The following is a 21,288-nucleotide window of genomic DNA, read 5'->3' as shown; positions in this document are numbered from 1 at the left end:
CGACTCGGAAAACAACTCGGCGCCGTGAGAACTCGAAATATCAGGGGCTCTACCACTTGCTCCTAGAAAAATGAGAAAATAAAAATACAGAAATTGTTCAACCTGTAATATATTTTTAGTGTATTAGAAGTCATGTCTCTGCTCCTCTTTTCCTTCTCGCATGCCTATCAAGGTATAGCCATTGCAATATGCCATACCACATATCGTACATATACATGGAGGAGGGGTAAACGCTTCAGGGTGCCTAAAAGAGTAAAAATCAGAAAAAAGAAAAAAAAAAGGAACAAAAATGGTTATCAATCTTCCAAGCTTACGTTCCAGCTCAAGTTCATGCCATTTTACCCATTGCCCACTGTGGATGGAACCGCTAGAACTTGCTCCACGTTGCCGGCATATCTGCTGGATGGGGTGAAAGTGCAAGCCAAGCAGCGTCCCTCACCTCGAAGATTTTGGAAGGAGGAATGCCCCACCAAGCCCCATCACATGGCCAAGCCGCGCTTGGTCCGTGCTTCGTAGGGCTCGGTGCCGGTGCTACATGCTCCCGATTTTTTTCGCCCACATTTTCCAAAATCGACCTGGAGGAAGCCTCGTTCAATATCGCAGCAGCAACCGCTCAGTCAACGACAACGACGATCGAGGTGAGTACATCGAAATTTGATATCTCCAACCCCACCCCCCAACACGCCTCGAGTTCTCACCTGGGGGATTTAAGAGCGTCAGTTCTTTCACACGGATTCCCGTCGTCGCCCACGACCCTTGTCCCCAACGCCTTTTTTCAACATCTCCAACCTCGAAAAGAAAGAAATCGACGGCGAGCTAATCTTTTACTCCTCTAGAGTCCGACAACATGGGTATCTCACGCGACTCTCGGCACAAGCGCTCCCACACGGGCGCCAAGCGCGCGCAAGTCTTCTCCTTCCTTTCTACCCCTAAAGTTCCTGTCGCCCCGATTGTCCCAGGTAGTGGTGGTTGCTAACTTTATGTGTGCGCATGCAGTTATTACCGTACGTACCCTGTCCTCCTCACCGATTTGAGGAACATATGAAATACTCGAAGGTCCGCTTGGGAGGTCTTGCCACTTTCTCTTCCGATCCTCCATTTCCCTGAGAAGGGGCGGAGGAACGGAGGGGAGACAGGCTCGACTCAAACCCATTGCGTTCTGATCCTGTGCTATACGCATTGAAAGAATATTTTGTTCTGACAGCGCGGCAGGGAAGAAGAGAGCCTTCGAGGCAGGGCGCCAGCCTGCAAACACCCGCATCGGCGGTAAGCGTATCCACGTTGTGCGCACCCGCGGCGGTAACCACAAGTACCGTGCCCTGCGTCTCGACTCCGGCAATTTCGCCTGGGCCTCCGAGGGCTGCACGCGCAAGACCCGTGTCATCGTGGTCGCATGTACGTGTCTTCCATTTTTATTGCTGGGGCGGGAAAACATTTGCTGGGGATTCTGAGAGCCCGATTTAGGGAGGCTTTCCCTTGCTGACTTTTTTGTCTTCCTCGACTAGACCACCCTTCCAACAACGAGCTTGTCCGCACCAACACCCTTACCAAGTCCGCCGTTGTTCAGATCGATGCCGCTCCCTTTAGGCAGTGGTATGAGGCCCATTATGGCCAGGCTCTCGGTCGCCGTCGCCAGGTTAAGCAGGGACAGACCACCGAGGAGGTAAAGAAGAGCAAGAGCGTTGAGAAGAAGCAGGCTGCCCGCTTTGCCGCCACTGGCAAGGTTGAGGGTGCTCTCGAGAAGCAGTTTGAGGCCGGTCGTCTGTACGCCGTCATCTCCAGCCGTCCCGGTCAGTCTGGCCGTTGCGACGGATACATCCTGGAGGGCGAGGAGCTGGCTTTCTACCAGCGCAAGCTCCACCACAAGTAGATGCGGAAGGAACGAGTGTCATGATGACTGGGAAAGTGTGGATTGGGCATGATCGGCTCTTTGTGCCAGGGTGTTCAAGGTCTTTTTTTGTTTGCTGCCGTCTCGTTGAGTCTAGCTTTGCGGGGTGAAGAATGCAGTCATTGCAATTCATTTCCAGTTGCTTCACTGGTAAAACAGGAATGGCGGGGATATAAGGAATGGAAAAACGAATACCACCACTACCACTAAAGCAGCCATCCGAGCCGAGCCAATGCAGCAGACCTAGTCGTCACCGTTCTTTGCGATTTGTGCCGTATCTCAATTTGTTCCCAGTGATGTATATCCTTATCCCCCAGTCACTCTCCCTATATCAACATACACCTTAACGATGTATGTATTTTTTTCGTCTGCTTCAGTAAGGCTTGCTTAAGTAGGGAATTCCGCAGTTAGATTCATCACAAAACACCTTAACGACTCTTTTACAGCGTAAGACGAGCGGCTTTGGTCTGTGGCGCGATAAGGGTACCACCAATAAGTAGGGCCGAGACTCCTTGTCTTGTTCCTTAGTAGACCAATCCATAGACGTGCGGTGCATGTCGTGACCTGATTGGATCCCGGTCCATACGTCCGTGGAGAGATAACAATACAATCCCTGAATGTTTGTTTGTTGGAGTGGTTGTTGATTTACACTACAAAAGTGGTAGCTTCTACCCTAATGGGCATGCGGTCCTTCTGCTGGAAACTGCTCGGGCGGACTCTATGGTGTAGGGGAGGTGCGCCCGCGGGCGTATCTCCTTCCTGTCTTCTTCCCTTCATCTTACGGACCTTATCTACCCGCCTCGGCGGTAACCGTTAAGCAATATGAAAGTCAGTTGGGTGCCTCTAAGATTCTGTCATAGGGGTTCCAATAACTACTACCTCCCTCGGTAAGAATTCTTGAGGGAGAGGAGTAAGGTGTTAAGGCATGGTAATAGTACATACTTGGTCAAAAGACGCCATATACTTATCCTGCTCCTTAGGGGGTACCAACGAGACGGGGCTTGCACTTCGGCCGCCATCCTGGGGTGCGAATAAGCCCTGCTTTCTTTGCTTTTCAATGATGGGATACCGAGATGCATGCAATGCGCTGGTCTACTAAGGTCTCGTGCTCCCGGAAGTCTGTATGCCAGCGTCCGCCATGGCTAGAAATGCGATCGACTGCAATATGAATGAATGATAGACAAGGATGATCGTCGTCGATTCAATAGTGGCAATCTGACGACATCTACGAGCGAACAGGTGACCGACTGCTTGACATGGGTTGATATATATATGCATAGATATGCGAGTATGCACACGTACAGATAACAGAATTGGGGGCTCTGGTGACAGACCAACAGCTAGAAACCAAAAGAGAAAGAAAAGAAGAAGAAAAAGAAAAAAAGAAAGAGAAAGAGAAAGAAAAGGGGGGTTTCGTTTTACACAGGGACAGTTACGCAAAGAAGACAAGAAAGGGGGGAAAAGGAGGCGGGTGGAATATCCAGATTGCTCATGATTTATTTATATTGTCCTCCCCCCCCTCCTATCAAAAACACTCGGTATCTTTTCTCTTAATCCCTTTCCAGTGCTCCCTCGGCGGTTCCCTTTTCTGGTCGTCTCACATTCTCTAATGCGACCCATCCGTACCCGCAAAAATTTTCATCCGCAACCGCACCCTATCTGTACAAACTGACGCCCGCGCAAAAACAATGGATAGATGGATGGTTCCGGCGCGGTGGGGAGGAGGGAAAATACATCTCGGGGGTATTGTTTTTGGGAAACTTTTCAGTTTTCTTTTTTGCAAGAGAGAGAAAGAATGAATTCCGCGCCTCCCACCATATCTTTACACGTCTGCTCTGTTTTCATTACCAAAAAGAAAATATGGTTCTGTTCCAGAAAACGAAGACGAAAAAAAAACCCTTGGGGATCAGCCAGCCCCTTCCCAATGCAACACGGATGACAACATAGCAACCGGTGGATCGGATATGCTCCTTCATGCAAACTGCCGCTTGAGGTCCGTCCATTTCCGAGTAAGCGTTTCGTGCTGAGAGTTGATCTGTGGATACAAGAGTCAGAATAGGACAACCATAGCAATAGATAGACCCCTAAGAGTCGGTGAAGTTGGCTTACCTCGGCATACCGCATCTTTGTGGCCACCAATTCCTCCTCCAGCTCAGAGAGCTCCTTCTCCAGTTTCTGGTTTTCCTCGTGAACTTTTTCATTGCGCTTCATGAGGTCGTCTCGCTCAAGCTTCCACGCGGCCTCAATCTCCAGAGGCTGCTGCTCAATGACAAGCCGAAGCTCCCTGACCTGGCCTTTGAGGCTCTCGTTTTCGTCCTTGAGCTCCTCATTGTCAACTTTGGTACGCACGAGGTCTGTGGCCAGCGCAGCTTGCTCGTGGTCCACGGCCTCAATGCGCTCCTCGAGTCGCCGCACCTTGATGGCGTAGTTGGCATTGACAACCTTGAGGCCCTCGAGCTCCGCCTCGCGCTCCTTCTCAGTGCGAGTCTTCTCTTCCCACTCGGTATGGTACAACTTGAGCAACTCGGGGGTGATCTTGACCTCGCACGCATCCCGCACCAGCTGGTCCGCGCGGTACACAGCCTTGTCTATGCCGCTAGAGCTGCTGCCAAAGAAGCCGCTCTCGAGAATCGAGTTGGAAGACGGGGTAGCATCGATATACACATCGAAAAGACGGTCTTTTAAGAAGGTCGTCAAATGCGACATGTCGGAAATGGCAACAAGGGTTGCCGCATTTTTCTGCATGAGAGCGATGCCGAATTTGAGGACGGCCGAAAGGCCTTCTGAGAATATGAGGTCGTAGATACGGAGGACGAGTTGGAGCGGGAACCTATAGGCAAATAGGGTGAGGAACCACTGTGTGGCATAAAGGTGCGGAGAGATGCCGCGCCTGTGCAGGTGGCAGTATAGGGCCGGCTCGAGATCCTCCATCAACCGCTCGAACTGGTAGAGACGTAAATGGAGACCGGGCATGTCCTGGACGAATAGGTCTCGTAGGTGGTACTGGTTCATTAACCTCAAAAGCAGGCAGAAGGCTTCTTCTTCAGGCATCTGTCCATATGTTAGCCGGCTGCCACGAAAGACAAGAGAGTAGTATAAAGACTCACGTTGAAAAGAAGTGGCATAACAAGAAAGTTCATGCCCTGGGCGTAGCCCACACCCTCGTCAAACAGAGCGTAAGCTTTGCAGACGCCAAACAGGCCCTCTTGAAGCCCCTGGGCAGCGGCAAATTTGGAATAGCTCGTCCTGGCACCGAGATCCCTCCTTATCGTCTTCTCTAGCTTCTGGAGCATGGCCGCGTCCTCTTTGTCCTTCTTCTTGCGCTCCGCTGCAATCATGGCCTGCACTTTAAGGGATGTCTCTGGGTCCTTGTCTGTCGGGGAGGGGGCGCCATTCGTATTAGCTCCCGAGTCCCCGGAGTGTACCGATGAGGCAGACGACACCGACTCTTTGGTGCTCGGGTTGCCATTGCTGGCTGCGCTGATTGACGTCCCGTTACTCCGCCGGTCCTTGTCCTTGTCCGTTCCCCTCACGACAAGGTCCCGATAGACAGCTTCCAGCTCCTCATTCTTGCTTTGAGCCATGACCTGCCAGATGACGCCGCGGATGGCGCTTGGAATGCCCGTTGCAATCGCCTTGTTGAGCTCTTCGGCGCTTGTCCTGGCTACGACGGCAGGGCCTTCGTTGACAACCGACTGCCAAAGTTCCCAGTCAACGGGCACATCCGAGATGGCTGAAGGCCCAGCCGTGACGCCCGATGCCGTGCCCGGGGCAAGAGTCCTATTTGGACTTGGCGGCATGGGTGACGTGGGAGGCTGCATGGATTTCCCACTTTCCCTATCTTCGCTAGTCTTGCTCTTGGTGGTGTCTTCTCCGGTGGCCGAGGGGGCAACTACCTCCTCTCTCATCCGCAACTGCTTGAAGCGGTCTTTGAGACTGTTCCGTGTCCCGTTAATCGCCTTCCGTCCTTCGCCCTCGTTTTCCTCCTCCAGCTTTCCAAGCATCATGTCGGGGTTGCTCGTCATAGTGGCAACCGAGCTTGCAGTATTCCTTCTAGGCGATGGTACGGGGGGTGTGGCAGTTTGATCTTTGGATGCGCTTCTCGAGAGCCAAGAAAAAGGACTAGTGAGCTTTCGACCTGTTGACACAGGGGCCGGCGGGGGGGGGATCGCCGGCGCCACTGTCGTCGATGCTGCTGCACTGGATGCCGGGGGGCTTTTCGGGACATCGCTGGCGGGGGGGGCCCAAGGCATTGTCGGCAGCGCGTTAGTTATGCTGCTAAACGACATGGGCTTTGACGGCTCCTTTCGAGCCTCTTTCGGAGTGGATATGGTGTGAAGGAGGGATTGAGGCGGGCTGCCAATCGGAGGCACAACCGCCGAGTCGTCATCGAGATTCACGTTGTCCAGCGAGACAATCGAAGCTGGCGAGAGAAGACGTAGCGGTGACTTCTCGAGGGCCTGCTCGTCAGTGTCCGGTTGGCCGTCGGTTGATGGCGACTGTGCGGCCGGCGGTGACTGAGAGCCTTCGTCGTCGATGTCGGAGCCGACTGGCTCCTCGGCGAGTCGGCGCTGGACTGACAGCTGCCGTTTGGTCAGTGACCGCAGCGAGCCTGTGTCGACGGCATCTTGAAAGGTGTCCTGAGAGAGCGGCTGTCACGGTCAGCAAGGGGGCTGGCTCTGCGTGTAGCCGAACGCACAATACGTGGCAGTAGTGCGACTTGTGCGTCCGTCCAGGGGAGAACACGCAGACGTACACTTTGCTTGTCAGAAGCAGGGCTCGACGGCCGCCTCTGCTCCTGTGCGTCCGGCGAGAGTGGCTCGTCGAGTGCAGACATGATTTCGTCCCCAGGGCCCGCCCTCGCCCGTTTAAGCTGCCGGGAAATGTGGCGGCGAGACGAGTTGGCTTGTGATGCTCACAGACGAGCAGCTACAGTGCCATGGAACGGGGATCCGACTAAGTGCAGCGAAAGACTGGGCGCGCCGTCTGGATTGGGCAGTTTGGGTGATGGATGGGATGCGTATGCAGGCGCACTGGCTTGCGTGTGACGGTGGGCTATTTTATTTTGTAAGTCTACGCGTTTGGCCGCGGGGCAGTGCAAGTTCAGGTGCAAGACAATCGGGCATGCGTCGACTGGCGTCGTGGAACTACTTGTGTCAGTCGTAAAACCTCTGGAAGTCGTGGTGTCCGTGTAAATCGTCGGGTAGTGCTAGTATGTACTAGCTGGGCAAAGGAAATGTTCGTAGTAGATAACATCGTTCGTTTGCGCTTCCCTTCACGAAACGACCAAGGTACGGGATAGGTCCGCTGAAAACGGGGGCCGGGCTGTGAGTGGGACCTGGGAAGCTCCTGAAAGATGGCTGTCAGCGGGTGCTGTGTCCGCCTGTTTCCGCTTCTTGACGGGCAGTGAGATGGACTGTGGGCCTGGGGCCAGCAGCAGGACCCACCCGTAGCGGCCGCCTTATGTTTAGGAGTATAATACCGACCACCTCTGCACCACCTCACTAGACGTAATCCGTGGTTGTACGGGCTCTCATGGGAACCGAGCGCAATAGAGGAATGTCGTCAGACTGCGCCTTCTGTAACCAAGGCGCGGACTACCCAAGTATTCAACTCAACTCCAAGCAGATATATCGAGAGGCAGCCTCGTCGTAAAGTCTCGCTCGCGTACGAGTATCCCGGGCCGTTCCTACGATTTACACAGTACCCATTACGAATACCTGGACTCAAAATAGTTACCAAGCACAAGGGGTTCCACGGCATGGATCGCAGAAATTAGAATCCAATTTCGAGCCGTCGCGGCGCTCTCCTTTTCTTCCTGGTTTATGTTTCCCTATTCCCTCCTGAACGTACCAACCACAGACAGTAATGGGGGGTTGGCCTTTTTTACTTGGGGCTGAGGACACACCAGTGGAAAAACAAGCATCCCCCTCGATGCATCCCATTGCTCTCTCCTTTCTCGTAATTACCCTATGCACCTCTTATGTCTTACTTCTCAAACCCAGAGCAGCCACCACCAACAAACAATTAGACACCGCTACACCTTTGCCTTTGACTAGGATGCAAGAGGGTTGGTTCGCAGGCACAACCTGAGCGAGGGGTAATAGAGCCCAAAAACATTTTTTTTTAAAGATAAAAAAAAAATTAAAAGAAAAAGGAAGCCACCACCCAGCAAGGAACCGACCGGCGCTCACTTTTGAAACAAAACGTCGCAGGGGTTGGCCAGCGCGACCCTGGCGATACCTTTCCCGCGAGGCGGTTTCAGCGGCAAACTACCGCCCAGATTCGGCTATATGCAAGTACCTCGCAGGTATTCGTGCCCCGCCCCCCGTGCCCGGCCCTGCCTCCCGGCCTGTGCCTGCGGCTCTCCAGTCGTCTAACACCACCCATCCATCATCCCCTCCCCCTCCTCATCCTAGCCTGCAACCCTCTCACTAGCTCTCTCTGTCAAGAAACATTCGTCTTGGGCTGGCGACCGACCGCCTTTTGCATCCGATTCTGTTTTATGCTTCTTTTTCTGCGGCAAAACGCGGCCTTGCTCGCGACTCCAGCGGCCATTCAGGCCGACAGTGAAGGCCCAGCTGAGGGGCTGCTGCCGGCTTCCGAACTCCGCATTTCCGGCCTACCTGACATAGTAGGTTCCGCAACAAGATGAAGGAGGACGGTGCAGGGAGAGTGCACTTACCCAGAGGCGCGGGATCCTCGAGATGTACATGCCATGATCTGCCATTCGCAGACTCACAGACTCCCGAGAGCCGCCCAACTTTGTTGAGGCTAGCCGCAACCGCCATTTAGCCTCTTGCGAGCAGAGACAAATAGTGAGATGGGTTTCATGCTCTATGTGACGGGCGAGCCAAAGCTTTTAAGAGGTAATAAGATGGTACCGAGCATACAATGCCGGAAATGAGATTCGGCGAAATGATAGAGACTTTCTTATCCTCTCGAGTCTGCTTTCAAGAACGAGTTCACTTTCGCCTTTCACTTTTTAACCGACTCGCAAAGTTGTGAGGAAGAAAGTCACAACCCTTGATACCACCTTTTCGCACGCTTGCTAGGCAACAGCTATTATCTTGTCACTGAGTGCAACTAGCCAACTACCTACCTAGCAAAATACAGCTTATTCATGCTGTTAGTCACTGATCGTCTGACCTTAGCTTAGTTCAAGACGGCGACGTGCCGCAGATGCCAAGGCACGCAACTATCCTAACGGAAATAAGCAGAAGAAAAGCTCTTGGGTGAGATGAGTGCCGAATGAGTTCACTTTATTGCCTTTTCTAGGAGACCTCTCTACAAGCTAAGTACCTAGCCAACCTCCCTATCCGATCATGTCACGTGTGGAGTCATTCAAGAGCGAAATAAATCATATTTAAAGACTGAAAAAGGGGGAAAGGCTACATATGCTATGACTGAAGGAGGTCCTCTGTCCTTCCTGTCATGTTGGTGTGACATTTACTTCCGCCCCAGCAAATGCAAGGGTACTACTTGCTGACGTTGGCGATACTTCACTTCGGGTTCGTCAGAATGGATTCATTGGTCTGGTGAAAATTATAAATTCGCTATTCCTATAGTAATTGCGATTACCGGGGGATTGGGGTTGGTCTACCTACCAGTATGCTATGGATGCATGAATGCAAAGTTCACTCAAGCCCCTATGTTTTGATATCCCATAGGTAGGGACAGAGGGGGCTAGGGGGGGGAGGGTGGGTGAAGAGAAAAGACGGGAGAAAAAAGAAAAAAAAAGATTCTTGAACCTTGGTCAAGTGAACCGAAGGCGGAAGTAAAGCAGTCTACTCATCGATAAAGGCTTGACTGTTGTCGCCGTCTCTATCACAGCCACCAACGTTTAGTTGAGCTCTTCATCGATGCTCTCCAGAAAGTCTCGGATGGCCGGGGGGATCTGGCTCCCCTCAATTTTCTGGGCCGGCTCGCGAACCTTAACGTCGCCGCCGCCAAGCCGTGAGAGCGACGGCCAGTCAATGAGCTCAGACGCGGCCATGCTGTCAGGCCTCGACCAGATCAAGAGTGGGATGCTCAGAACGGCTGACCGTCCGTCCTGAGGGAGTTGGCTGTTCATGCATGACGTAAGCTTCGTGTCGGCCGGGACGTCGTCGGGAGAGGAGGCGGCATCTTTCTTCGCCGTGATGTCAGCTTCCATATTGGCTAGCTTGGCCTTGAGCTTTGTTGCCTCAGCCCCAATAGTCTCGACTTAGAGTTTGGCGAAGTCGGCTGCGGTATTAGGAAAGAACGGCGAGGAGGTCAGTTTGAGGCGAATGCCGTTCGCGAAAATTTGGTTGAAGGTTATCTGAAGTTCATCGGTGTCATTGACATCCTCCGGGCCGGGCTCAGTTGCCGCGCCGACGTTCTCCTCAGTGGCAGGCTCGCTCCCTGCGCCAACTTTCTCCCCAGGGCCGTGCTCAGCGGCAGGCTCTTCCGCTCGGGACGTGGCCGCGGCAGGAGTGAGATCATTGCGAAACTCTGGCGGAAAGTAATCCCGCAACGTCACCTGTCTCGGCGCTCTCAGCCATCTGGGTTCTCTCGGCGCCATCTTGTCGGATTCCTCTTCGGAAAAAGGGGGTATCTGTGGTCAGGCTTGTTAGTCGAGTGTGACTAACTGAAGCTTAGAAGCTTTGGGGAAGGCGAATAGAAATTGCAAGCTTTGCTTGAGCACGGAAAAATTACTCTCCGGTCGTAAACTGTTTGCAAGTTGTCGCCTTGCGATTAAGCCGGACGCTGCTCGATTCAGTTTGGTCGGTCGGGCAGCGCGCTTTTATACCAGAGGAGATTTGGGTCGTATGTCAGTCTCAGCTTAACTACTGTCCTATTCTCTGCTGTTGTTCTGATTCAGCCCCGGTATAATAGATATGGCAAACTATGTCGCGTGAACAGTCGCGCTGGCCCTTAGTTGAGGATAGTGTGAGTTGAATGTGTCGGGGGTCTTATTACTCATGTTTTGCAGAACAAAGTGTAGCAAAGTCTCAGATATGAAAGTTATCTGACACGTAATTTGTTGATTGAAAATCGTCTTGGGATAGCATGGATGTTTCGAGGTGTGGTAATGAAGGTGAGTGCTAGGAACTAGTTTGTTGGGTTGTGCTGGTAGTTGAAGTTCAACCCCTAACCACTGTTCAAGAACAAAGACGTTGTATATATACCCCTGGAATGATTTCATGACGACTAACCCACACCAAAGACACATCTCTATTGTTAACCAATTACTAACACTTGGACACGGCCATGGCTCTTGTTCACTTGCTTCTGGCTAGATGGTTACTCCGCAAGTCGAGTCGATGACCCCAACGATTATAGGAGACATGAGAAATACAACTTAGTCACGTCGTTATATATCATGCCCACAACCACAGAGTAGTTGACCAGAAAAGCCAAACCAGTAACCTCCTGCTGTCACGAGATATAAGAGATGGCTATGGCGGTGAGAAAATAGAAGAAGGGGTTGATCGGAAATCTCTCTCATGAGATATAAGATATGTCCTCGACATTGTCCAATGGAAGAAAATCAACACCTAGCAGACCCGTTGCCATGGAAAAGTTAACAATCTCTTTACTTGCGATATTTCTTATTATTTATACCTATGATGTTGATAGCACGGAATGATTGCCTTCCAGGCTTGACGTGACTGCTTGCTTTCTCAATGTAAGCTATCCTGCCGTTGCGCAAACCAAAATGGGCATCTGGCTTTATAACATGCTATCACGATCACAAAAAATGGCAATCGTAGCAAAACCCAGAGGAAAGCAAACCATGCCCAGCTGTGTCTAGACTCTCCAACTACCTGTGTAAGCCGTGGCCCCAGAGACTCCAGAATAAGAAACCCACTCCCTCTTTCGCACACTCCGCGACGCTGGCCCCCAGAAACCGGACAAGCAAGAGTACCCTCCTCCCAGCCAAGTCGAGGTTACCTGATTCGAGAAACCCATGTAGTTCAGAACGGAAACCCCGTTTCTCGCTCCAGAGGCTAACGGGGAGAAGGAAACAGAGACACGACAACAGGCAACGCGGCGACTGAACTGCCCCTATTTAGCCTGCCCAGAAACATGCAAGTCTTGCTGCGTTGTTGCCGAGTAGAGTGGCACCAGGTCGGAAGCCATGCTGTCGATGCGCCGGAGCCTGCTCTGCACGCTGCTGTCGCCAGCGGCGGCGCGGAACCCCTTTCTGCTCTTGGGAGAGAGCTGCAGCGTTGCTGGCTGCTGGAGATAATATGTCTGCGGAGTGGCCTGGAAGCAGGTCGAGCAGGGGCAGATGGCTGAGTGAGCCATGTTATTTTTTTGCCCAATTCTGCTGGCTGGCTGGCGAGGTCTAGATGTCTTGGCTTTCTTTCTCCCTCGAAGGAGGGGGAGTGATGGCTTGGCAGTTCTGTCCGTCCACGCAGGGTGAGTGGGCGGTGTGGGTATGACGACTCTCACGGTACGATACGTATAGGTATATCCCGCCCGGAATTTTGAAGTGAGAATGTACTCTGATAGTAGAAGGACCGAACGAGGAGCAGAAAGACAAAACTGCAAGTACACCGAGGGCAGGAGCGACTGACCACGCTGCGAATGGCAGCCACTTACACTTTATAACCCCCTCCAACTATCGGCCAACAAGCGGTGCCAAGCCCAGCCCTCTTCATGCGTCTTGCCAAATGGTGTCAGGCAAGCACAGCTAGCTGAACGGCTTCTGCATCGAGCCAAGCCTCCATTGCCCGCCTTATCTCGACAGACATCGCGCTCGCTCGTGCTCGCCGGCTTGGATTGGCTAGGTACTGTTTCCATAACCAACGAGCGCGGGTACCTATGACAAGCGTCCAGTCGTATGACCGATCCAAGTTGCGGTGCGTGTGGCGTGAGTAAAGGGTAGCGTAGCACCGTAAGGCTAGCTGTCTTGTCGGCGGTCAAGCCAGGGCGTGTGATCCCACGGGAAGCCAGGAAGTCAGGATTTGCCTCAGGATCCGAAGGTCTGACGGGGTCCAGATACAAGATGGTGTCAATATAAAATGCCTATACAATATGTAGAAACCTACATGCAATTTACAAGAGGTACGTAAGTAGCATGCCGTTTCCGAAGATCTTCCCACCCCCACTTCACCTCCATCCTTCTCCAAAAATATCCCACCTTCCGCTTACTGGCACTCATGTATATGCAAGTAGTACTCTGCACATGCTCAAAAACGTAACTTCCCAACTGGGCGGGTTGCGTTGGGGTCCCCAGATGCGTAAGGTCCTCTATATAATATCGGCCCGCCGTTGCACAGCGGGCCTCCAACAGCAACCGCGACTTGGACGTCGTGCACACCTCAGTCAACTTCCTCGGTCTCGAGTCCAATGACGGGATGGATGGGCGTCACCTTGGGGGCACGAGAAGGAGTTTGAATACCGACACAAACCCGCACACTCTGCGCGGAGCCGCAGACAATGATATCTTTCATCGCGGCGAGATTACAGAATCGAACAAGGTCAGCAAGTTGAGTTGCAACATCCATCCATGGGCTTCGCGGCACGATGAAAGCAGCGAGAACATGTTACATGTCACATGTTTCATGTATGATAATCCTCACGACAAGAGTGAATGTCGCGAGAAGAGCGTATTCCAAGACCCATTAAATAATTAACTGGGTCCCCTAGGGCCTACGGTTTGTAGCAAGTTCGCCGGATCACGCGGACAACCGGATAACCTACCTTACCTTGGTTACAAAAAAAGCCAAAACAATATTCCCTAGACAACTTCAAACGCAGCTCCAGCTGACTCACGAAGGCGTCCTTCTGACTTCATCTTCAGTGGGCCGCCCAAAACCTGGAAGACAGCTCGGATGTAAAAGTAGGTCCAGAAAAGGACATCCATATCCAAGTCCACACAGCAAAAGACAGACCGAAAAAGGAAACATTTGTGCAATTTGCCCATCCAACGGTCTATATATCTAGGTACTAGTAGCGCAGCTCGCTTTGATTATACACACGCAATGCAGAGAGATATATATATATAGAGAGAGAGAGAGAGAGAAAGCACGTAGGCTTTGCCAGAAAATGACACATGAAAAAAAAGGAAGGAGGCAGTGGGGCCCGACCACAAGACATGCCATACATACATACAAACAAGACAGACAGGTAGGTAGGTATTTGGTATGTTATGTGTCGTCGCTTGCTTTGTAAAAAAAAAAAGGTAGTACAATGGTAGAGGAAAGAATGCCCCCCCGTCCCGAGTGTCAGTCCCCCAGAGAGCCCGCCAGTCTATTACATGTCCCCTTTCTTTCCCTCCCTTCTAGACCAAAATAAAAGACGGATATCTCCATTAGATCCCGAGAGTAAACTCGACGCCGACATCAATGTCGCGAGCTGAGAAAGTTACATGTTAGTATACGGATGCTCTGTAAAATGTGGAGAGAGATATAGACTTACCCATCTTGACGACCTTGGAAAGCTGCACCGCCTTCTCGGCCGCGTTCTGCAAGTCATCGATGGAGAAGATCTTCAGCCCCGAGTCGTTGATGATCTGGTGGGCCTGCTCCATGTTGGTGCCCTGCAGACGAGCGATGATGGGGATCTTGAGGTTGAGCGTCTTGACCGTCTGGATCAGGCCGTTGGCAATGGCGTCGCACCGCACAATGCCACCAAAGATGTTGACGAAGATGGCCGTCACCTTTTGGTCGCTCGTGATGAGCTCGAAGGCCTCCTTGATGGCCGCGGGCGTGGCACCGCCACCAACGTCGAGGAAGTTGGCCGGCTGACCGCCGTTGAGCTTGATAATGTCCATAGTGGCCATGGCGAGTCCGGCACCGTTGACTAGGCAGCCAATATCGCCGTCGAGCTTGATGAAGTTGAGGCCCGACTGAGCGGCGCGAACCTCCTCGGCATCCTCCTGTGTCGTATCGCGCCACTCAAACACCTCCTTCTGGCGGAAATCGGCATTGTCGTCGAACCCGAACTTGGCGTCCATGCACATGACCTTGTGGTCCGACGTCTCGGAGAGCGGGTTGATCTCAATCTGGGTGGCGTCCTTGTCGAGGAAGATCTTGTACAGCTTCTGGATCGTGTCCTTGGCCTCCTCGATGCACTGCTCGCTGAAGCCCAGGTTAGTGGCAATGGAGCGCGCAACCTCGTCGGTCACGCCCACGTTGATGTCAATGTAGGTGGTCGTGATGGCCTCGGGGTTCTCCTTGGCGACACCCTCAATGTCCATACCGCCCTGCGACGACGAGACGATGACGGGGCCCTGCGAGCCGCGGTCCATAAGGATCGCGAGGTAGAACTCGCGACGGGCAAACTTGCGCTCGACGATGTAGACGGCGTTGCAGAGGCGGCCACCAGCGCCAGTCTGCTTGGTGACGAGCTTGTGGCCAATCATCTGGTCGGCAAACATCTTGGCCTCGGTGGGAGAGTAGATGACACGGACGCCGCCCTTGAGGCCGTTATCGAACGAGCCCTTTCCACGGCCGCCGGCTAGGACCTGAGCCTTGATCACCATATCATCGGTGCCGATACTCCTCGCAACGGCCTCGGCCTCGGCGGCAGTGTGGGCGACGGAGCCCTTGGGGACGTCGATGCCATACTGTAGGATTTCGAAGATAGGTCAGCGCGGGCGAACGGGACAAGGGGGAGTACGCAAAGCCAGTGTCTAAACCTACCCGGGTGAGAAGATCGGCTGAGAGGTACTCGTGGATGCTCAGGGCTCTCCGTTGTTGCGCAAACCCCGGCACTCTGATGGAAGGTGTGAGCTGTAGACAAAAAGGAAGAGGTTAGTTTCGCATTTGTCACGCGCGGCAGGAGAGAAACGTGGCGTCCTGATGGAATGGGAACAGGCCCAACGGCAGAATGAACGAACCCTGGGGGCAGCAAAGGCCGAAGCCAATGCGCGATTGCGACCGAGCTTGAACATGACGGGCGGATGGCTCTCGGGATGCTGGGCGCGAGAGCGATGCGAAGCGGTCGGAGGTGAGCAAAAATTTCAGGTTGTGTTGGCCGGCTGTACCTGCTCTGCTTGCTGTCTCACTTTTCGCTCGCGAAATGACGCTCGATCCAAGCGCTGCTTCGCTCAATTGGGGGAGGAACCACCTAACGCCCAGCCGGCTGCATCGCTACAGTGTTGGCAGCTGCCCGGAAACGCCCGAGCCAATCGTTGCGCGCCGACAGGGGCTAAGCTCTCCCGAAAGAGCAGCCGGCTTGGTTTGTCGGCAGCATCTGCCTAGCATCGCGCTCTTTCATGAATAACAACCCGCAAATTTCATCTTTGTTTTAATCGTTGCCGGTTGGTATCTCTAACGCGGCAAGCTTGAGTGATAAGTATGTTACTCTGAGGTTTTCTCATTCTTAGGGCTTCTATTTCTCTTCGCGTTTAATTAGTATCCTACCAAATACGGTATACGTCGAGTATGCCAAATAGCAGTTGACTCAGGGCGGCTTTGGATTCTTGCTAGCGACTTCGACTCGCTGTCAAGTCTTTCAAAAAGCCTTTCAAGGCTGCACCACGATACCAATTGCCATGGACTTGGAATGGTGTTTGCACAAGCGCAACGCGGACTCAGCCCCACCGTATCGCCGGGCGAGCACCGAAGCACAAGCCCAATTATCCATCGTCGTCTACCATGATGTACTTATATTTAAGATACTTGGGCTCACGCCAATGACTTCTCGTGGCTGGTCAGTCATGATAATAGTGCGAAGTATTGGCCTTTGATACAAGTTGCCTTTGAGTCCACGGACACAAATGATTCTTGTTGTCACCGACAAGATCTTCAAGATTTCGGCTAAGACACTCGAACTTGTTACTGGCCTAGCTCATTCTCCAAAAAAAAACACCTAGGTATTAAAGGGGTTTCCTCGCCGGTGTGTCTATCTACAGGTTCTCTATTACCACTTGCATCACTAGTTCCCGCCCTCCCCCAATTCAGTACCGCACGTCGTCATCTTTCCTCACCTTGACTGCGGGGAACCTGAGCTGTGTACTAGGTAATGTCGACCAACCGCGGTCCTTTCTTGCTCTGTTGTATTTCTGTTGTATGTGGCATTCCACTAGGTGAATATTCATAAAGGAAATATTGTGCGGTGAAAGAACCCAATGTTTGCCAGCCTCCAATTATCCACTACACACATCTCTTGGTTTATGTAAATGAATTGACCCAACCTGAGGTCGCCATGCCTTCTTCGGCTCTTTTGTCTCTAGGTCCCTTCTATACCAGTGTGCTTGTCTTCAGCTGCGCTGCTTTCTACTTCGCAGCCCGGAGAGTCTACATCGACTACAAAATCAGAAAGACGGGTGGTGTGAGGGCTCGGGTTATTGCAACCAATCCTCTATGGGGTAATGTGTCTTGACGTGGCCTTAGACAAAGGTTTACGTCTAATAATCTATCGACAGGTCTTCCCTTTTTCGTCAAGGCCGGCTATTACCAAAGTAACAACAGGTTCTTGGAGTACTTCCAGTCTCTCTTCAGCTCCGGAACGCCAGAAAGCCCAAACTGCGTCGAAATCAGCCTCACTGGCGCCTCGCGCTGGCTGATCACGCAAGAGCCTGAGCATATCAAGACGGTTCTCACCACAAAGTTCAAGGAATATGGCAAGGGCCCGGCTTTCCATGAAAGCTGGGGCCCGTTTCTTGGAGACGGCATCTTCAACGTCGACGGCCAGCTGTGGTCGAATAGTAGAGCCCTGCTTCGGCCCATCTTCGTCCGAGAGAGGGTTCGAGACATAGAAATATTCGACAAGTGGACCAACGCCCTGATTAGCAAGCTGCCCGGCTCCGGCCAGACTGTCGACGTAAGCGCCCTATTCTACCGAATGACGCTAGATGTAACCACCGACTTCCTGCTTGGACATGGCGTAAACAGCTTGGAAAAGTAGGCTGTGCCAAAGGCGTCCCATTTCCCCTCCTCGATGAGAAACATGCTGATTACAACGTCTAGCCCCACGAACCAGTTTGCCCAAGCCTTCCATGAAGTGCAGAGGGTCCAGATGATCCTGACAATCATGGCGTGGGTGATTTCCCGTTGACACCCTAGCTGCCAGCTGGTCTCGAGCACGCAAAGCTGATGAGATGGCAGGCCGTTCAAGCATTTCATCCCCAAGCATAGCTACTTCAGCGGCATCCGCGTTCTCAACCGCTTCATCGACCCTTTCGTTGCGCGCACGCTGGCACTCGACCCGAAGGAGCTCGACAAGCTGTCCAAGTCGGACAGGGACTCGACGCTGCTGCACAACATTGCGCGCTACACGCGGGATCCGAAGATGATCCGGGACCACCTCATGTCGGTGCTTCTCGCCGGCCGTGACACCACAGCAGCCACGCTGAGCTGGGCCATCTACGAGCTAGCCAACTACCCGGCCGTCCACGGCAAGCTGCGTGACGAGGTCCTGGCCACGGTGGGCACCAGCCGTGCCCCGACGTACGACGACCTGAAGAGCATGACCTACCTTACCCATACCATCCACGAGGTGCTCCGCCTGTACCCGGCCGTCCCCTTCAACATACGAGCCGCGCTGCAGGACACGAGCCTCCCGCCCGCGGAGCCCGGTCAGCCCCCTATTGCTGTCCTCAAGGACGACGCCATCATTTACTCTGCCATCGCCATGCAGCGCCGCCCAGAACTCTACCCAGAGATATCCGACAAGTTTGCCGACCCGGCCACTTTCAGTCCGGACCGGTGGAACCATTGGACCCCAAAGCCGTGGCAGTACTTGCCCTTCAACGGCGGGCCGCGCATCTGCGTGGGGCAGAACTTTGCCATGACCGAGATGGCCTTTACACGTGGGTCCCCCCCTTTGCCCCCTGCTCTTGGCTGTGCATCACTTCGTCTTTTCTGATTTCACGTTTGGTTTAGTTGTCCGCCTGCTGCAAAGATACGACCGGCTGGAATACCGCGGGGACTGGAAGGCGCAGATTTACAAAGCCGAGATCATCGGCGCTCCCGGCCATGGCGTGCCTGTCGCCTTCTTTGAGGCGGCCTGTGGAGATGACGCCTGAGGAATCTCCTTGTTGGGGTGGGAGGTGAAAAGGGGTGAGACTTGCCCGTCAACAGCCGGTAGCAACTGTAGCTCTGAGCCAGACGAGTGCAAGCATGGCACTATGGCGTTCTCTCTAGGCACGGAATTGGAAAGCAGCTAATGGATAATAACCCTGAGACGATGTACGGCGACGAATCTAGCAATGAGAAGGGGGACAAAGTATGGGTATGTATCTATGTTTATATCGGATTGTTGCATATGTGCTCTTCATAGCTGAATACTCCTCGGCAATGCGATACCGAGTCGCGCTAAAGGGCGACTCGGCGAATCAAGCACCAAGCTCAGATAAGAAAAAGGCGACCCATCCAAACATTAAATTTCAAAGGGTGGCCCGCCACAAAACTCGCCGCAACATGAACATGAGTCTGGAGCTGGAGGTACTGAGGATTACAGATTGAGATGATATCCGTCATCATAAATCTCAGTAGCCTTGGTTCTTGTCTCTAAAACGATCTGATCACGCCTCATCGCCAATCGGAACACGAGAAGGCGACCGTTGTCGTTTGACTTGGCTCTCATTCCTTTCTCGCTCGCTCAACTTGGAGAACCTGAATAAATACTACGCCCCTATTTCCAAACGGACAAAAATAAAACCCACGAAAAATGCCACCACTGCGCTCTGCCGGCTCGCCGCCGCCAGCGGGGGGCAAGCTCCCCGTGGCGTCGGACCTGGACCAAATCTTCAACCGCATCTCGATGGGCATGGCCAAGCACCAGCGCATCCTCGAGACGCTGCACCAGGGCCGCAGCACCGCTCCGCCCGCCGCAGTAGCAACAGCACCACCTATCGTCGCCAGCGACGAGAATGAGAAAGAGCAGAAACGGGGCTTCTCGTCGCTCGCCGCCAAGGCTTCTTCTTCACTTGGCCCGCCGCCGCCGCAGCAGCAGCAGCAGCAGCGGTCGGCCAAGCCGTCATTGTCCACGACCGCCGCAGCCGCAGCCGAAGACATGGATCTCAACCCGTTCTACGCGGCGCCGCCCAACGCCGGCATCGGATGGGTGCCGCCGGGGCTGTCGTCGTCATCGACAGCGGCAGTTGCAGGGAGCGGCGGCGACGACCGGCTGCTGCGGGCGCGGCTGCAGCTCGGGCGGCGCGTTGAGGGCCGGTCTGCGGCCGCGCAGAAGGCAGAGCGCGGCAAGAAGCGCGGTCACGGCGCCGCCGGGAATCATGGCAGCGAGGAGGAAGAGGAGCTCGGCCGCAGCGCCGTGGGGCGGTCCAAAGCCAGGGCGCCCAAGAGGCCGCGCACGACGGGTATGGCGGCGCCCGGCGAGGCCAATGGGGAGGTGGATGGGGGGAGGAGGGGACGCAGCGGGGACGCGGCGACTGCGCCAGAGGCTGGCAGTGGTGGTAGTGTGGTGCTGGTGGCGAAGAAAGCGGCGGGAGGGGACGCTGCTCAGCCGGCTCCGGAAAAGAAGGGGGAGGAATATGAGGCGGCAACGGAGAGGGAATATGGAGCAGTGCCTCCGGTTCTAGGAGATGAAGGGGCAGAACGAACGTTGAACAAGAAGGCGAAGAAGAAGAAAAAGAAGAACAAGAAAAAGGGCACTACGGCTGCTGCTGCTGCTGCTCCCTGAGGAGACCCAGATGTGCATATAAATAACTAGTTAGTATTGCGCAGATAGAAGAGGTTAAGCAAAGCTATGTATCCATCTACCTTGGACTCTGTACTGAACCGGCTGGCCGTCTGGCTAGTACACGCGCTTCTCGGGTCTTTCCACACCCAGACTACCTCCCATGCACCTACATATAGCACGCGCCGTCCAACTTCTGTTCTACCTGTGCAATATCCAAACCACCTTGAGACCAAAAATACCAACACCATAACGCGAGGCACCACGACTGCTCACGCACGGCAGGAACAGAAGTCGTGACAGACAAGTATGTTCCGTAGACACCTTGGGTAAGTAGACAGCCAAACGGACAGACCCTGGCCAAACCTACTCCAGCAAAGTTATGAGAGAGCTTTGCAAGTAAGTGGTGGTCTTGGTTGTTGAAGGCATGGAAAAGACTAAACAAGAAAAAAGGAGAGAAAAGAAGAAACAAAGGCTTCATTATCATCAGTCATCGTCACCACCCAGTTCTTTGATACAGCAGAATCTCAGCCGGGTGCTTGGTTAGCCTCCGGTTCCCGTTTCATTCACAACAAATAAACAGTAAAACTATTACCACCTTATTATTGCCTCCCTCTCAAACAGATGCGAATGTCCTCCAGAACTATACGCCATACCTAAGATACCTTCAAACCGACATGTGTCATCTCCACGCATACGAATGAGAAAAAGGGCACGAAAAAGGCCCCAACAACCAACTAACCAACCGGGCACACAACGACACAACGTCCGTCCGTATACCCAAAGCCCCACACAGAACGACACCAAGAAGCCTCGCAATATAAAGAGGGTTGGGCAAA

At 53.4% G+C, this 21,288-nt stretch overlaps 7 protein-coding genes across 7 annotated transcripts; 3 read left to right on the top strand and 4 right to left on the bottom strand.

The window, feature by feature from the left end:
* Positions 1-578: 578 nt before the first annotated feature.
* On the top strand, positions 579-1,870 carry B0T26DRAFT_862620 (ribosomal protein S8e/ribosomal biogenesis NSA2; the record flags this gene model as incomplete). The annotated part of the gene is made up of 5 exons (XM_060447771.1): positions 579-638; positions 721-903; positions 997-1,004; positions 1,213-1,395; positions 1,506-1,870. The coding sequence occupies exons 2-5, from the start codon at positions 848-850 to the stop codon at positions 1,868-1,870; spliced, it is 612 nt and encodes a 203-aa protein (XP_060291578.1). The 5' UTR covers positions 579-638; positions 721-847.
* Positions 1,871-3,860: 1,990 nt separating this feature from the next.
* B0T26DRAFT_743725 (rab-GTPase-TBC domain-containing protein) lies at positions 3,861-6,725 on the bottom strand (the record flags this gene model as incomplete). Its single annotated transcript, XM_060444299.1, has 4 exons — positions 3,861-3,923; positions 3,998-4,939; positions 4,996-6,540; positions 6,645-6,725. The coding sequence occupies 4 exons, from the start codon at positions 6,723-6,725 to the stop codon at positions 3,861-3,863; spliced, it is 2,631 nt and encodes an 876-aa protein (XP_060291577.1).
* A 3,369-nt stretch (positions 6,726-10,094) lies between these two features.
* On the bottom strand, positions 10,095-12,163 carry B0T26DRAFT_755976 (uncharacterized protein; the record flags this gene model as incomplete). Its single annotated transcript, XM_060446030.1, has 2 exons — positions 10,095-10,466; positions 11,981-12,163. 2 exons carry the CDS (start codon positions 12,161-12,163, stop codon positions 10,095-10,097), a joined length of 555 nt encoding a protein of 184 aa, XP_060291576.1.
* A 2,071-nt stretch (positions 12,164-14,234) lies between these two features.
* Positions 14,235-15,758, bottom strand: B0T26DRAFT_743724 (ATP-grasp domain-containing protein; the record flags this gene model as incomplete). Its single annotated transcript, XM_060444298.1, has 4 exons — positions 14,235-14,248; positions 14,282-15,431; positions 15,508-15,597; positions 15,705-15,758. The coding sequence occupies 4 exons, from the start codon at positions 15,756-15,758 to the stop codon at positions 14,235-14,237; spliced, it is 1,308 nt and encodes a 435-aa protein (XP_060291575.1).
* A 1,256-nt stretch (positions 15,759-17,014) lies between these two features.
* On the top strand, positions 17,015-18,836 carry B0T26DRAFT_656298 (cytochrome P450; the record flags this gene model as incomplete). Its single annotated transcript, XM_060438700.1, has 5 exons — positions 17,015-17,177; positions 17,235-17,712; positions 17,779-17,847; positions 17,917-18,620; positions 18,694-18,836. 5 exons carry the CDS (start codon positions 17,015-17,017, stop codon positions 18,834-18,836), a joined length of 1,557 nt encoding a protein of 518 aa, XP_060291574.1.
* Positions 18,837-19,480: 644 nt separating this feature from the next.
* B0T26DRAFT_680156 (uncharacterized protein) lies at positions 19,481-20,452 on the top strand (the record flags this gene model as incomplete). Its single annotated transcript, XM_060440455.1, has 1 exon — positions 19,481-20,452. The coding sequence occupies one exon, from the start codon at positions 19,481-19,483 to the stop codon at positions 20,450-20,452; it is 972 nt and encodes a 323-aa protein (XP_060291573.1).
* A 73-nt stretch (positions 20,453-20,525) lies between these two features.
* B0T26DRAFT_726741 (uncharacterized protein) lies at positions 20,526-20,943 on the bottom strand. Its single transcript, XM_060442832.1, has one exon. It carries the CDS (start codon positions 20,934-20,936, stop codon positions 20,619-20,621), a length of 318 nt encoding a protein of 105 aa, XP_060291572.1. The 5' UTR covers positions 20,937-20,943; the 3' UTR covers positions 20,526-20,618.
* Between the last annotated feature and the right edge of the window lie 345 nt (positions 20,944-21,288).

The sequence above is a fragment of the Lasiosphaeria miniovina genome, assembly GCF_030549165.1.
Source record: "Lasiosphaeria miniovina strain SMH2392-1A chromosome Unknown B0T26scaffold_7, whole genome shotgun sequence".
NCBI classification, from domain to species: Eukaryota; Fungi; Ascomycota; class Sordariomycetes; order Sordariales; family Lasiosphaeriaceae; genus Lasiosphaeria; species Lasiosphaeria miniovina.
Note: the sequence above shows the minus strand (reverse complement) of the source record. Positions and strands in the feature narration are given on the sequence as shown.

Excerpts from the sequence above, each read along its gene's own strand:
- B0T26DRAFT_726741 (XM_060442832.1), bottom strand. The coding sequence starts at position 20,936 with ATGATAATGAAGCCTTTGTTTCTTCTTTTCTCTCCTTTTTTCTTGTTT.